The sequence below is a fragment of the Larimichthys crocea genome, chromosome III, assembly GCF_000972845.2.
Source record: "Larimichthys crocea isolate SSNF chromosome III, L_crocea_2.0, whole genome shotgun sequence".
In the NCBI taxonomy this organism is placed as follows: Eukaryota; Metazoa; Chordata; class Actinopteri; family Sciaenidae; genus Larimichthys; species Larimichthys crocea.
In genome coordinates, this window is record NC_040013.1 from 51,892,622 (window position 1) to 51,909,259 (window position 16,638).

At 40.4% G+C, this 16,638-nt stretch overlaps 1 protein-coding gene across 1 annotated transcript; it reads right to left on the reverse strand.

The window, feature by feature from the left end:
- Window positions 1-71: 71 nt before the first annotated feature.
- On the reverse strand, window positions 72-15,361 carry cds2 (CDP-diacylglycerol synthase (phosphatidate cytidylyltransferase) 2). Its single transcript, XM_010738482.3, has 13 exons — window positions 15,141-15,361; window positions 9,318-9,460; window positions 8,690-8,786; window positions 8,217-8,314; window positions 7,586-7,725; window positions 6,526-6,584; window positions 5,687-5,769; window positions 5,418-5,505; window positions 5,160-5,228; window positions 4,770-4,922; window positions 4,569-4,688; window positions 4,315-4,418; window positions 72-3,661 (listed from the first exon to the last, which is right to left on the reverse strand). The coding sequence occupies exons 1-13, from the start codon at window positions 15,210-15,212 to the stop codon at window positions 3,526-3,528; spliced, it is 1,362 nt and encodes a 453-aa protein (XP_010736784.1). The 5' UTR covers window positions 15,213-15,361; the 3' UTR covers window positions 72-3,525.
- Window positions 15,362-16,638: the final 1,277 nt, after the last annotated feature.

Consider the following 16,638-nt stretch of genomic DNA (forward strand, 5'->3'; position numbering starts at 1 on the left):
ATCTATTTCAAAATAGGGAACAAGAAAAATAGGGAAGAAACGGGTCACACACACAACACATGATTTTTTTATATATACCTTTATTTTCTTTAAACCAAGGTGAAGCACATTTCAGCATCAAAGAGTACAGCTTTTCTCTAGACAGATGTACAACTCAACACAAACCATTGCACAGTTTAAGAATAATATACTGAAATCATACAGCTCCATAAGAGAATCTATAACCACAAATAAAACGTCCACAAGGGGACAGCATGTGAGGACAGACACAACTCCCGTACATTCATTTTAGGGCAGGATTCACAACAGCTAAGTGGCACTGTGTCGATTCAAAATGGCACAGAGGTTGTTGTTTCCCGGGTGCCATGAAACAAAAAGGTTTCTTCTTTAATAGTATCTCTTATGTTCTGCCTCCCTGTGAGCAAACCTTAACTTTAGGGATACTGGAATGTATCAAACAGCAGTGACCAGGGGTCAAACCCTTCTGCTCAGATGCAGCATCAGTGTTACACTCAATTGGCCAACCGCAGGAGCTCCAGCTCTCTCTAGTGGCCGCCTGGAACACCAGGCAGTGAAATGGCAGGACAGAGCTTCGGGGGAGATAAAACCTCAAACCACCACAGAGGCAGTGAAGCACGAGAAATATAAGACATCTACCAACACTGAGGAACGGAGTCCTCACATTACTTTCTGAAAACTTCCTGTCTACTCAAAAGGGAGACAATGTAACACAGTGCTTTGAGTATCTGCACTGTGACACACAACAGCTACCGGGGAAGAGCTTAGAAAACACCCAACTGCACTAAAGTCACAGCAAGAACAGACAGAGACTCCGCTATCTCAATCCTCTCCTATATGGCAATAACAATACTTTAAACATTCCTCTAGCCAAAAATACTAAAGAACGCTCCACGTGTTTCTTAATAACTTCTTAAATGTACAATACAGTAACTGAAAAGGTTTGATTTGATTACAGTAAATAAAATAAATACTTCAAGAAAGATGAGCTCAAGAGTGGCTGGATATCACACAAGTCAAACCAAAGACATGAATGAAACACAATTGAAATATGAGTGGAATGACATTCAAATATGGGGAAAACATGGAATAGAGAAGGTCACGCTTTATCATTGGTTCATACAGTTGTTCATTCTTTGTGAAAAAATATTAAAGTCCATTCTTATAAATTGATTGCCATAGAGAAGCAAAAGCTAATTTTGAGTGACAAAAGGTCAAAAGGACTTTTGCTTTATATATCCATATATAGATATACATAGATCTTAATCTGATGAGAGGACATTTAAGGTGGCAAACTATTTCTAAAATAACCCTGCTTGATTTAGATGCTGCTTTATATGATTACCATATAAAGACACTTAAAAACTGACCCCCACATCCCTGCTACACTGACTACTGTGTAAATGTTCATATTGCTGTTTTCTCCTCTAACACTGGCTATAGAAATAGTTGTACCTGGCTTACATTTTACCTTTAGTACCTCACTCCACCTCCACAGAGATCATTTGGCTTTCGACACCAACAAATCAACTCTTTTCTCTGATAGAGACAAAACGATGAATATGCACAGACATGATGGACAGCCTGAGGTGACTGGTTGATTGATGAGCACGGTCAGCTGATTAGAGCGACTGATGAGCATGGTCAGCTCATTAGAGCCTAATCTTTGTCTAATCAGTCGGACACATACACTAGATATACTGTTGATGTTTGCTACAATGCTTAAGGAACTCTATAGCACAATGAGTCAATAATCTATGATTAATGGCTTTACTTAATAAAAGTTTGAATCAAATTGTGTAATATTTCAGAAAAATCACATTTTCTTTACTTAGCAATAGAACAGAAAATTTTCCAAAAGTCTTTAAATTCACAGAAATTTGCTGTGCACCAGTGGTAAATGATAAATAACTTGTTTAGTTTTGAGTTTACATTTAAAGTTTTTGGCTTAGTCAGAGCTCAAGTAAATGAAAGTATACGATCTAATAAAGCTCATCAGAGCAGATAGTGTTTGTTGTGGCAGTTTTAAAGAAGTATCCCAGCAATTTAAATTGGGCAACTTTCAAGAGACAATTTAAAAGAAAAATCCTCAAAATGAATGCAGGCTGAGATAACCGAAGTTCTAGTGACTTTCACTATTAAATGTCCAGTGTTCTTGAGAACACAACCTTACTGTTAAAGTCTCTAAATAACTCAATCCAGGATAACTTCCTGGAAGATTATTTTCTATTTTCTCTCACTTAAAGCTCTTTCCACCACCTCAGAAGATGTTATACAACTTCTCACGACAAGTAAACTCATCTTCATCTGTAAAAACGTTGCCATTTAACAGACAGTAACATAACTACTGACTGAATTCATTTACAGTTTTAAAACAAAAAACAAAAAAACAAAACAGAAATGAAGTCTGCAGTGGAAAATCTTCAGCTTTTATATTTTACCATCAAATGGAACAAACAAGCCAATGGCATCGAAAAGTCCCACTGTAAAACATCTCGAGCACTGACTGCTGTGTGTACAGTAGCTTACTGTATTGGCAAACTCCAACCAGAACATCAGCTGCATGTGATCACAACTGCTGTCACACATACAGGTCAGTCTGACCATAGCCGACGTCAACCAACTGATGGTCATATATTCTGTGTTTCCGCTCTGAACATGGTGAGGTCACAACACACAGATGCAGATACTGGTATGTCCCATCCCAACAATGTCATGAATAGAAACCAAAATGAACCCACCACATTACAACAACAGCTCTCTGTTAGATTAAAAAGTATGAACTTAAAATGGGTTGTTTAATGACAGAGAGGCTCTGAAATGATGAATGGCAGTGAAGAGACAGGAAAAAGACACTTAACGCCTGTGGCAGGTGGCAAAAGGTGAATTCAGTCTGAATAAAACAGACACAACATTAAGCTATAATACAACATACCAACAATACCAAATATAAAAACCATCCATGTATAAATAGAAATAATCACAATAAAGAAAATTAAAACTTAAATTTGGTGAGAGGGGGGTAGCTGGGATAACAATACAGTGAGTAACTGGGTTGAGAGCAGTGCATTAAAACAAAAAAGTACAATAAAATATTAACACATTAATAGGTATATAGAGGTTATCCTGTATACAGGTAGAAATGTACAGCTGACCAACATTTTGTTTTACAGTGTGAATAGATACAAGTTGGCTATAATGGAAATGTAACTTACAGTAATTCACTAACTCAACCTGAAAACACTGGAGTCAGAAACATGATTCACAGGCCGAATGAACACAAACATGCTCGACTCTCAACCCCAAACCAAATGGAAATGGAATGACCCAAGGCTGTAGTTTTTTTCTTGTTCGTTTTGTATATTTTTTTGTCTCGGATGTGTTCTCGCTCACATAAAGCACTGTAAGTCTCCCAGAGCTGCCGGGGGGGCTGGCCACGGGGCCCTCGGGTGCTGCCCACCTCTCTAGTCTCCCTCTCGGGGCGAGCTGGCATGGCCGTGGGTGTCTCTAGGCGGCGGCCTCCTCCAGCGCTGGCAGCAGGCCCTTCTCCGTCAGGTGTGCCTTCAGGGAGTTGAAGATGTGGAGCTGCTGATCGACTCGGAGGGCCAGAAGCTGCTGGATCACCTTGCTGGGGTTGGGGCCCCTTGGAGGAGGGAGAAGATGATCACACAAACATGCCCTATGCATTGTATGCAGTGTGTTTGTCTGCTGCTCTAACACACGAACGGCCTGCTTACTAGCTTTCCCACTTCCAAGGCTAAGAATGATCATATGCCACTGTGTGGCAGATCCTACTACAACAAAGCCGAGGCTAACGCTAGAAACTATGTTCTGCTTCTGTTAATTCTAGAATCTGGGGTAAGTTTTTGTTATACGAGATAGTATCACTTTCAGTTAGTCCTCATTTTCAAAGCCATTTCTCTTGTAGAAGTGAAAACAGAAACAATGCAGCATTAAACAGACAGACGTGCAGCTGCTTGTCAAGTTACATTATGCTATAGTAAACATTCAAAAAGGGTTATGGAAGAAGAAAACTTGAGCCTGATACCTGCAACCCTGCAATACCTAGGTCCTGATATAGCATATCATGTATGTAGTGAACAAAATTTCATATGTAAGAGCCTTCTGCAGGTCCCCTTTTCAAATGTGTCAGCTGGACACGAAAAAAAAAAAAATAAATAAATAAATCTTGTTGTAAACTCTGTGTGTGCAGTGCTAGAGACAAAGTCTGACAACAGTACCCAAATACCTGATGACTAACAAAGTCAAGTGTCATTATTTCATATAGATTTTTACCTGATGAAGCTAGCGATGTAGACATTAACAAATGTGGCCATAAGGTACTGGCAGTCGAATCTGTCCATAATGCCACCGTGACCTGGGATAGTGTTGGCGAAATCCTGAAAGAAAAAAGGACAGTACGTGTGCCTGGACTGCTCCTCTAAACATAAGAATAAGAACTTAACATGTAATACATTAAGTTTAGCAAACAGAGTATTTTATATGCAATTATTAATCATATGTGTTCTGTAGAAATCTAAAACACCTACCTTGATCTTGAATGCTCTCTTGAAGCCACTGGCAAAGAAGCCACCGAAAGGTCCCACGATAGAGGCAAAGGAGGAGAGCGCGATGCTGTGGATCTGGAATGGATACAGACGCACTGTGGTCTGTGGAGACAGGAGGGAAGTGTTAGACCACAACAGAGACCAGCACTTCCAATAAAGTGTTCTCCATTTTTTGAGTCTTACCCATCCTGTGACAGACTCCAGGATGCTGGGCAGGGTGTAGTCCTGGAGCTGGAAAAGCTCTGATGGCTCGCAGTCCACCTGGAAACTGTTGGAGTCGTTGTTGAACTCCACTGGGCACACAAAGTAGCGCCAGCCGGCCATCACATAGGAGAGCTGAGAGGAGAGCAGGATTCAGTTACTATGCAGTCACATCACAGGCATGTGGCTCTCATTTTAAGGAGCTCAGGTACCTTCATCAATGATCAAACTAATCTGCAACAATGCAGCCAAGTGTAGTAGATCTAAACTGAAGGTGTTTTAGTCCATTTTAAAATAGGGGAAGGGGCTACATGAAAACAAATGCAGTCTCTGGAACTTCCCCAGAGTGCGTGGGATGTCAACACTTCTTACCATGATACCAAACACGATGGTGGAGAAGAACCCGCCGATGAATCCCTCCCATGTCTTCTTAGGTGACAGCTGCAGAGGACACAGCCAAGATGTAGACACCAGGTTAACGTATCAGCATGTACCACACAATACTCTGCTACACAACACTGACAGAGAGGAGAATGATCTTTACAGTAAACACTGTGCAGTAATTTATTTGAAATGTGAGTTTGATTGAAGTATTAATGATTTATAAAAGTTAATGGTGAGACAACCAACCTTGATGAGAGGGGTGCGGCCAAAGAAGAAACCAAACATGTAGGCCATGATGTCATTACAGATCACACAGGAAATTGGCACGATGAACCTATTCAGACAAAGAAGAGGTCACATTAGAGTCATGTGAGGCTAAGAAAGTATGTTTTATGAAACAAGACGAGAGCTAAGGAAACTTGAAGAAGTGATAATCTATACAAATGAACATTAATAAATTATCTGAACTGAAGAACTGGATTTCAGCATAATTAGATTTTAGAGGGTTCACGTACCAGATCATCCCCTCAAACAGGTTGTGAATGATAAGGTGAGACTGAGTCACCACGATCAGCAGAGTCACATGGGTCCAACCAAACTGTGGAGACAAAGCAAGAAGATTAAGTGTGTAACGAGGAGTATGGACATTAAAACTTGCTCTAAAGCGAGTTGACACACTGGACTTTGTTTCTTAAACCGATTTTGGCAGCAGCAGCAGCTGAAATGTGTCCAGATAAATTAAAATGACTTTTTTTTTTATAACTTCTCCTGACACCTGAACAAAGACATCTTTCTGTCTGGGTGTGCTTCATGACAAAGACATGGGCCTGTTTATGTAGGCTCCTTATCCAAGGACTGTAGAGCTACACAATTTGCTGCAATTTTTTAATTTGTTTGTGACAAAACAGCATTATATGAAGTATTGTTATGCTGCAGAGATGCGCCAGGCTACAAATCCTGTTGTCCATATGTAAGACATCATGTTTATAAGGTCCAGACCTGCACATGTCACATGATTATGATTTTAAAAGGTTCTTTCAGTGAAAATTCCCACTATTTGTGAATCATATTGCAGCTGTAATATCTGTCAAAATAATCTTAATATGAAATTTTTTAACCACATTGTGCATTCCTAATAGATACATATTGTGTTACGATTTTGCTGTACTGTTGATTTTCTGTTTAACACAACCAACTGTCAGGACGGCTGTGTGCCAGACGTTTCAGTTAGAGCGATCCACTGGCCCACTTGTCCACACACTTGCTTGTATTTTAGCTAGCCTCATCAATAACCCAGCAGCCTCGAGGCTGGAGGCCCAAGAGGGTGAGGGAAAGGAGGTGGGAAAGCACTTACCATGTAGAACTGAAGGCGGTAGTGCTTCTTCACCAAACTCAGCACAAACATGCAGAAACCTGTAACAACACGACAAATAATATGTCAGATATTTCTAGGGACACAATCAGAGAAAGAGGAGGGCGATGAATGAAGTCAGAAATCCTGGTTATCTTTCAAACGCGGCTAAATTTAGCTTGACCTATTTCAGACAAAGCCCAGAGTTGATGTGCAGTGAATGGCTCAAGAGTGCTGGAGCCTTTTGTTACATGCTGTGTAGAAGACTGAGGTGAGGAGAGGACGTTGTCAATAAAAAGGGCTTTTACTGAGAGAAAGTCAAGACAGATTAATATGACATTTACTCTCTTTTCTAAAATCTGTTGGTATCAGTGACATTGGTGAGGTGTCTGAACAGAGTCCAACAGAGTTACTAACAATATCATTTTTTGTTTTGAGGACGGCATTAAGGGACTACAAATTGTATTTCACTACATCTCTGTGTTGTAGAATGATAAATAAATGAACTATCTTATCAATAAATCATACCAAAACAATGCAGGTGTTTTCTGCCATTTTCTGCCATTTCAAAGTATGACACTGTCATCTTTGAAGCCTCTGCGCTCGAAGGTGACGTGAGAAAGCCAGCCCATTCAGTTTCACTGTAAGTCTAGTAGGCAAGAAACAGCCGGGGTGTTTCCTTCCTCTCTACATCCTGTTTGGCACCAGACGGCACCTTGAGAACTGAATCACTAACTGACAACCTTCAAGGCGGGAAGTGGGACTTCTTCAGCTAGTATGGTGCCTGAAATAACCTAAAGATGCCCTATTAGCTGACCTATTGTGTATTGTGGATCAGGCCACAATACAACTTTTAAAAGAAAGTATCCATTTGAAACCTATGTGTGGCTGGAGTTGCTGATGAGCTGTTAAAAGCGTTAGTGTTTTGCGGTCGTGTCATGAACTGAAGAGATGAATACATGTTTATTGTGAACCACTGGCACGATGATGTGACACATTTCCAACACAATAAGATGAGAAAATGATTTCCTCATCTTTTCAGCTCGAGTCTCTGTGTTTGTACCTGTGAGGTAGAGGGCAAAGGAGATGAAGCGGTGGTATTTGCTGAGGATGCGAAGCGGCTCCTCCCTTTGCACCAGTGTGAAGAAGTAATCCGTCACAGTCTCACCATAGAAGAAGTAGTTCACACACAGCAGGAAGTACCTGTGGGGTTGGAGGGGTGGAACAAATGCACACATCTCACAGCTTAAAAAGGAGTTGCAGCTAATCAGACCGTGCATTCAGTATGCCCTGCAGAAAAACCATGAGGCTGAGACGTTCATGTGAACAAACTCGCTGGCTCACTTACCTGCATGAAAATACTCAAAGGTCAAATGTTTTGCACATGAGAATACAGATAAGATTTTTCAAGCTCACGGCATAATGAATGTCACAACTCTGCTACCTGTCCTACTATACAGTCCACTGCTAAAATCAAACAGCACCGATGATTCACAGCTTTGCTATTTCTGCTGATTGGCTTAATAATCTACAATCTACGCTAAGTTTAAACAGATCGGAAAACACAAACCTCAGGAAGTCTGTAACAAAACAAAACATGAGACAACACAATAAGAGAGAAGCACGAGAGGATATGTGCTGCATTCACGACACCTCAGAATGTGCAATATTTGTGTGTTTGGGTGTGCCCTCACCAGCTCAACGTCCTGAACCACGGCAGGTGGTAGGAGTGGTAGACACTGTAGCCGATGGTGATGATTTCTTGGAAGCACTTGATCTGAACACAGAGGACCTGCACAGAGGAACACTTTGTCACCACCGGGGATGGAAATACTAGAGCATCACAGTGTGTGTGTGTGTGTGTGTGTGTGTGTGTGTGTGTGTGTGTGTGCGCGTGCGTGCGTGCGTGCGTGCGTGTGTGTGTGTGTGTGCGTGTGAGAATACGTCCTGGTGTTCCAGTGACACAAAATGGCTGACAGGCCTATTTTTTACAGAATTCCCAGATGACAGGAGTAACCACCCTGAGTGTTATTAAATCGCCTCGACCCCATTAATCCACGAGATTACCTACTTTTATTTGTGTGATAAAGGTCAAGTGAACGTGCTGCAGAGAGTAATTACAAGCACGTGACTTTTGCACAGTGCCACCGGCGTTGTTTATACTCACAATCATCATAAGCACCATGGGGCCCAGGTAGATGATGAAGAAGAAGAAGGAGATCATGGCTAGAGTGAGGATACCTCGTACCCACCAGTTCTTCCATCTGAAGGAAATAAACAGAATTTGGCTTAATGAAAATGGAATTAAGTGATATTTGCAGGCAGCTGCATTCAAACTGGATCCCCAAGCATAGTTTCAGTTTTGTCTGGCATGTTTGATTTGTATTATCACGTATATATGTGATGACAAAGTGTTGAATTATTAAAGTAAAGTAATTATTAATAGTAAAGTAATGTGTAAGTGTTAAAACAGAAGTCTTATAGGGACTAACTGGGGTTGATACTAATAATATACCTGCCTAGATTACAGGTTCAACAGTCATTCATATCTACTGTTCAAAGAGAACTATGTGCGAGGTGGGATTCCTCTCTATGATTCATGATCTCCACACGTGTAGCTGTGCTATAAAGAGACGGAAAAATTATTAACTCAGAGCATTTCCTTAAATAAAAAGTGTCAAACCTATAATATTTGTTCTATTCAGGGAAAATTAAGTGAGCGTGCTAACTGCTGTGCTTTACAGTCCTACTGTCAAACACTGTAAAGACAACACTCTCTTTGACCGTGATGGTACCTTGAGGAGAGTCCAGACAGGGCCTTGTTCAGAACTTCGGGTGTGTCATCAGCAGGGACTGGCACCTCTGGGACCCCTGTGTCCACCTTGGACTCCGTGTCTGACGCCACATCTTTTTCCACCTTCAGCTCACCGTCTGAACCCTGAGGAGAAGTGAGACACTGACATTTAGCAAAAAATCTGGTGCTGTGGTGACTACAGGACAACGGGTACAACCACAAAATCATGACAAACGTAAGCAGCTCTTCAGGCACTGCATTTAATAGATTTTAAATGGAGCAGTTAAAGAATAGCTCTTACTTGGATTTCTTCATGATAAATCTAATTAATTGTGCACCAAATGTTTTCTCTTTTTCTTTCTCTGAGAATGTGACATACGGCTGTATTTACACATTTCCAACACAGCACAGGGCCTGTGCTGCTGAAGTAAATACTATTAAAGTGATTAATGTTTACATGACAACCGCCACGGGGATGGCCTCAAACAAAAATCACATGACATGGTATCTAGGTTAGTTTTGGTATTTTATTTTTTCATAAGCACACACATGTAGCACCATTTCACCCGGCACTTAACTGCAAAAACAGTTGCCCGCAGAAAGCAAGTCAGCTGCCTCAGCAGAGAAACAAACTGTCGTCTGACTGTCTGATCTGACACAGTAATTCATCATGGCGTGTTTAAGTCAACAGTGTTACTATAGAGACGAGAATTATTGTTTCTATTATAATAAATAAGCATGTGTGAGCATTAAGCTTATACATTACAATACTTCTCTGGTCTACAACCAGTCTGTAAACATCAGCTTTGAGTATCTGAAAGTTGAATAAATAATCTATGAATCTAACATGTCAAAACTCTATAACATAATTGAAACTTTTCATGTTTAACAATATAAATAAATCACATTGTAACGTGAAACATGAAATTTTATAGCATGATACTGATAAATCTTTATTTATCAATAAATTGGTTCAATCCTATTCTATCCAGCTCAGAGATATTGTAAAAATCAAACCTTTATATGAACTCCTGATTTAGAGCGCATCATTCATTTTTCTCTTTTCACTTGCCTTGGTAAAAACTACTCTAGTACATCTTCAGCTTGTACAAAATGCACCGGCTAGGCTGCATTACCATATTACCTAGACCTATTACCTAGGCTGAAGAGCTCACATCAGTCCTGGTTTAGCCTCACTGCATTGGCTGCCAGTGAAGTTCAGGACATCTCACCTGCATTTGCAAGCTGCTAACCCTGTACACCACAGAGTAACCACTTAGGTCAACCAACCGGAACCTGTTGCCTATACCATTTGCCAAATGTAAAACTGCTCTTTTCCTGTCCTATCACCCAGATGCTTGAACTGACCTACTGATTCTGATGCTGATTTAAAACACTTTGTATCCTGTGTTTAAAAAGGTGCTGTATACGTTTTACTACTACTACTACTACTACTACTAACTTAAATAAATCTAAACAAAAAGGGTTTCTCTTATTCATAGACAAACGTCTGATTTGGCAAATGTCACAATTTATTTGCTGCAGCTAGCTACGTGATGATCCCTGGAGTTGTTCCGCTGACTTTATGCTGACAGACAGTAGGTGACATGCTAAAAGAGGCTGAAGAACTATGTCCTAGGCAAAAAGTCACTTAACTTGTTAGGTTGTGGGGTAAGGCTACTTGTCTATAATATTATACTTTAGTATTGCAATGAAAAATGTGTTTCACCTCACTTTTAGGTGTGGAAATGTCACACGTTTGGCTGGAGTTTCTGGAGGAATCTTTTATTAGCTTTGCTGACATGTGGATTACATTAGAACAGACAGACAGTTTATTTTAAAAAAACACCACCCTTCATACACTGCTTTATCATGTAGAAACATCCAAAACTTGACAGACCTGAAAACTTTAATTACTTAGTGATGGTGGGTGGACTATAGATATTGTTGTAGTCCTTCCTTAAACACTGTATGCATACCACTTAATTCACAATACATGTTGTGTGAACTGACGTGTCCTCACACAGAAATTGATATGTCATTAAACAGCAGCAGATTCATCGTGTCAGGGTGGGACACACAGTATTAAGCAGGGTTGTGTGTGGGTGGTTAAATATTGTCAAATCATCTCCATCCATATTGATGATTTCTCAGAACCATCTGTTTACTGATGTTGAAAACATGCATTGATCTCACAGACAAAGTCAAAGGATGGATGTTATCAGACTGTGGAAGCTCGACAGAGAGGTCACTTTGTCCTCTCACTTCTCACCCCCCGCTGACCTCTCTGCTGCTAGTGACCAAATTAGGCTCTGAGTCCTCACCTCACATTCACACAACAGATGGCCTGCTCGCTGTTCTGTAACGCCCACTCAGTTAGGGCTGCAACAATTAGCCACTAGTTATTTCACATTACTGCAGCTGGATGTTCCACAGTAGTAATATACAAGTCTCTGTTGCTTTTGCCCCGACAGCATGCCAGCTGTTTGTGCCTCTTTGCACACATCTAATGCTGACAGCTGACATGCCAGGTGGGAACATTTCTGCCATTATTAAACAGCACACAACTTTGTAGGACTGTATTTCGTATTACATATGACTGTGGTGTGATAAATTCATAAAGCAAGAATCGTGACACCAAATTAGAGCCAAGACTTTTTAGCACGTTAGCATCTGTGGTTCAGTTATAACACTTGACCGCACTCCAACCTTTGTCAGCTAGCTTTGCTTTCGACGTCCTGCAAACTAATTTTCCCTGGATGAACAGCTCGGTAACTCTATTTAAATTTCTCAAAAATGAAGAGATGAAGAAGAAGCGTGTTGATGACAGATAGCTGATGATTAACACCAACAGCTGCCTCCACAGTGACCATTTTATGCCGGCTATCTTCATGGACTTTTATCGGAGATAACAGAATCATGAACAAATCATGACTGATTAGACCAGACGTGGTTCACAACCCAAACTCTGTGCCTAGGGATGAGGAACCCTTCCCAGCCATGGCCTCTGTGGTTTTCTCTGGATTAAAAACAAACCACAAGACCCCGTAACTGCTGTCTGCAAATTGCAGCCTATAAGACCAAACATGTGTAATAATTTCATGCTTCTCATAATACTTAAGCAAGTAATACTTATTCTTATACACAAATCGATACTATTTCTAATCACGAAATCTATCCCAGATCCACCTGGAACGTAGATTATAGTTCAAGATAATATTTTGTCACAAAAAGTAAATCTTAAAATGTATATGGCCCGAACTAGGACAACCAAACACTTCTTGAAAGGCTCTTTCATTGTTAGGCTGGAGGATTTCTCAAGATGGAGTGTGTGTGTGTTTCAAAATGAGAAACATTTGTTTTAAAAAGATTCTTCTCACATTATTAGAAACTACCTGTTATATAAAGTTAGAGAACCATATTTTTAACAAAGCGCTGGCTTGCTAACCAGCTATCAAACAAACGATAAACTGTACATTTTGTACAGTTGATGTACAAATGTCATTGACTTTCCTTCAAATGACGTGAAACACTGTCAATAGCTGTCAACACACAGAGTGAATGCATGAGCATGCATAAGAAAACACACACACAGTCTTATTCTCTGCCTGCTGGTTTCTATGGAGACGGTGTCCGTCATTCAGGATGCTTGAGTTAAAAATAGGCGCTCGTTTCACATAAACACTCCCCTTTCATGCTTCCTGGTCGACCAGCGCCAACAGAAGCAGCTACATCTGCAAGTTGTGAACGGATCAGCACATTTATGTTTGTCTCTACTGGATTTTACACTATTTAGACATCTAAAGCCAGAGGAATGCAGGTCCTTCAGAAATACATCAAAAATAAAAAGAGGAGGTTTGGGTTTGAGCTGTGTCGGGCTGCCAGTTAATCAGCTGCTTTAAAATAGTTTGAATAGCTGAAGACCACACGTGTGTTCAGAAGGTCATTCGGAAAGAACACTCAATGATAAACATGATGATACAACAGCAGTGGATCATTATCAGCCTACCCTGATAATCTTTCTTAAGCACCATGTCGTCTGCTTGATTCTGCTTTACACTGGTATTAAGTCTACATGTAAACGCTGCTTCAGATGACCTCACAGATGTGTTCAGTCCAGATGTGTAACATGCAGACATCTGCATTTGAGCTTTACTTAAAAAACTACTGACAAATAAAGGGTCAACTACAAAAAAAAAAAAAATATATATGAACGGATATTTTGTATTTGTAGGATGACTACTTATTTATATTTTTTAGGCTCTGCCATGATATAATATATATCCTGTGCAAAATAACGTGGCCTTGTGGGTAGCCTGTGAGTCAAATGAGTTTGTTGTGAGTAGTTCCTGGTGTTTGAAGAGTGGAAACCTCTGTGGCTGTTAAGTGAAGCCAATGCGGAAGTGCCAAAAACTGCAGTCCCTCGAACAGCCGCTTGAGGCTGGCTACAGCAAGAGTCAGTCTCCATAAGTCCCCATGTTTAAATGTCCAACTTCACAGCAGAAATAAACATGTTTACAGCCTGGTACAAAAAACAGTTTTGGTCTCTATAGCTAATTTCCCACTCATGACAACTGTACTGAGGGTGAAGGTTTGAGGGTGGTATGGTGTATACCTGCTCTATATGGAAAATGTCCTCAGATTACTGGCTGTGGCTTACCCCCAGATTGCTCCTGAAGAGTGTGTGTGAATGTGGCATTGTAACCTCTGCTATGATCTGTTATAAACAAAGATGTTGTCAAAGCCAGTTTTACCTAAAGAGCTCTATGCCTATTTAAATGAATGAAAAGCTGACAAGCAGTCCACATTAGGACCACAGAGGGACACTCTCACGCTCTGAAAAACATCACGACCAAATGACAACAGAAAGAAAATAAAGTTAGAGCACGGAGTAGCCTTCACTTGTTTCATGGCATTTCCCCTGACATGTGCTCTGTGTGATAGAGATGCAGCTAATGTCCCAACCCGTGTCCCATCTGTTTTAAACTGTTGTCCAATTTCCGGTCAGGACGTCGTCTTGTTCTAGATAGATCTTCACGACACCACGCCCCTTTCTGGGCTCCGACTATTGACTGGGAAACCACTTTAACATCCATGTGGACAGCGCAGATAATACATTTATTACACGACAGTAATTGTTATAACGCTACGCACGAGTCCGCCTGAAGCAGCCGAGCTAGCGTTATACACACGCTCATGTAAACATTTGACTTGAGCTAACGCTGTGTGACAAACCAACATGAAGCAGCAACACAACCAGGCTTTACAGGTTTAAGAGGAGGGTTAGCCTGAGGCTTTCTAAACGTCCATGTAGCCCTTATGCAACCGTCTCACCAAACCTCATTCAAATATTTCACAGTCTACTGCTGCTCTGCTTAGTAGAAAATAAACACACAGCTAAAGTATAAATGTATGTTTTTACTACGCAAGTAGAACCGTTTCATGTGTCGGCTTATATGAGATACAGAAAGCAGGGTTTATTTCTTTGACATTTTCACTTGTACGTTTGGTCTGAACGTTGTTTTGACGTCCAAAGCACACGCAGGAAGACCGTAAATAGCAGCAGCCAATCAAGTCTAAAATATGAGCAGCCTGGCGGAGGATTTGTATGTGCGCATTTCGGCGCCTTTGAATGCCTTTTAAGTTACAGCTGTTGTTCTTGACAATATTAATATAATCAATAGCTACGTTACATGCTGATTTCGGCGAGAGGTTTTATGTAGCTGCAGCCACAGGACAGCGCATTGAGACTTTCAAATGGCTAGCAGGCTAGCTATGGTTAGCATCGGCTTCAAATGGTGGGACTGGTCCTGGTCAGCGTTACCTTGTCCTCTGACGGCTGCTGCTGTAACGCTGGGCCGGTGTCTTTGGCCCCACGGTGCCTTAGCTCTGCCATCTCAGCAGACAACAGTCGGAAGGTCCTGAGGTTCCGACACGCTGTTTATTTGGACTGACAGATGTCCTGCTAAGCTTCTAGCTGGGTTTCTGCTCACTGACACTTTTCACTCGAAGACCCTGATCGGTGTCAAGTCAGCTGGGATAAAAGACACATCATTTCCGGTCTGCAAAATAAACTCCACATTGATTACGTTTAAGTGTAGTAATACTATATGAATAATACATAAAAGTGAATAAATAAAAATCCCAGACTGAAGCTGTAGTAAGTGATTTATTTATCTTTTTATGTGCTAGTATCTAACATTGTAAATATGGATGTGTGTCACTAGAAAAACAGCAGCAGACACTGGTACAGTCAGTAGATTTGATTTTATTAAGTGAAAGACGAAACAGCAATAGAAGAATAGCAACATAGACTGTTGAGGGAATTTGTAATGAATCTAGTAAAAATGTAAAAACTGTGAGAAAAAGTGAGGGTGAGAAGAAGTGTGAAAAGAGATGTGACAAAGTTTCATGAAAGGTGACACAGGTCAGGAAAAAAATGACAACTGATGAAACCCAGCAACCCAGCATGAACTTAGATGAACAAGACTGGCATAGGAATGTGCAGCTTTTAACTAGATCCAGCGTCTAAAAGTATGCGCCAAACAAATAATTGAAGTTTCATGTCGGTTGCTGTTTTGCTAAAAAAAAAAAAAACTTCTCTTTTTTTTAAATAGATGAATAAATAACTCCTGGACGTGTTTGTTGGTGTAATGAAACATAAATAAAATGTATCATATACTATGCAGATTTACCAACGTGTGCTTTTATTTTGAAGGTACTGTATAGGGTTTAGTTGCATATTGGCTGAATTGACATTGCTACCACAGTCCTCTGACGTCATGTTAGGTGTGGGCTATATTCAAGAGAAATATTGTGTAATAATGTGTTTGGGGTGTTACAATTGTAGATCATAACTAAACTGAACTGACTATAACTATGTGGAGCCTATTCCTTCATTACAGTATATGACAGTGGCTTCCTGCTGATGATCAGACCTTTTGATACACACATTTTGCCATACATTATGAATTACACTCACCCACACTGTAAATCTGACATAACCACTCCACTTTTCCATTAACCTCAGCAACTAAAATACATGTCAATGACATGTTATACATGTCAATCTTCAGACAACAATAACGACCCTTCTTCTTCAGGACAAATGTGGTCTGGATCATTTTCAGTAAAGACAAAAAAGAAAATAATTATCTTAATATTATTTGTTATTATACAGTTTTATCAGTTTAATGCAGACTAATGTCTGCCAGTTTAGATAACGGAGGCGTTCCTGCTTGTTAAAGAATGTGTAATTTACACCTTTAACACCAAGTGGCAGCAAAAGCTCACTATAATGGTGTGTGTGTGTTTGCATGGGT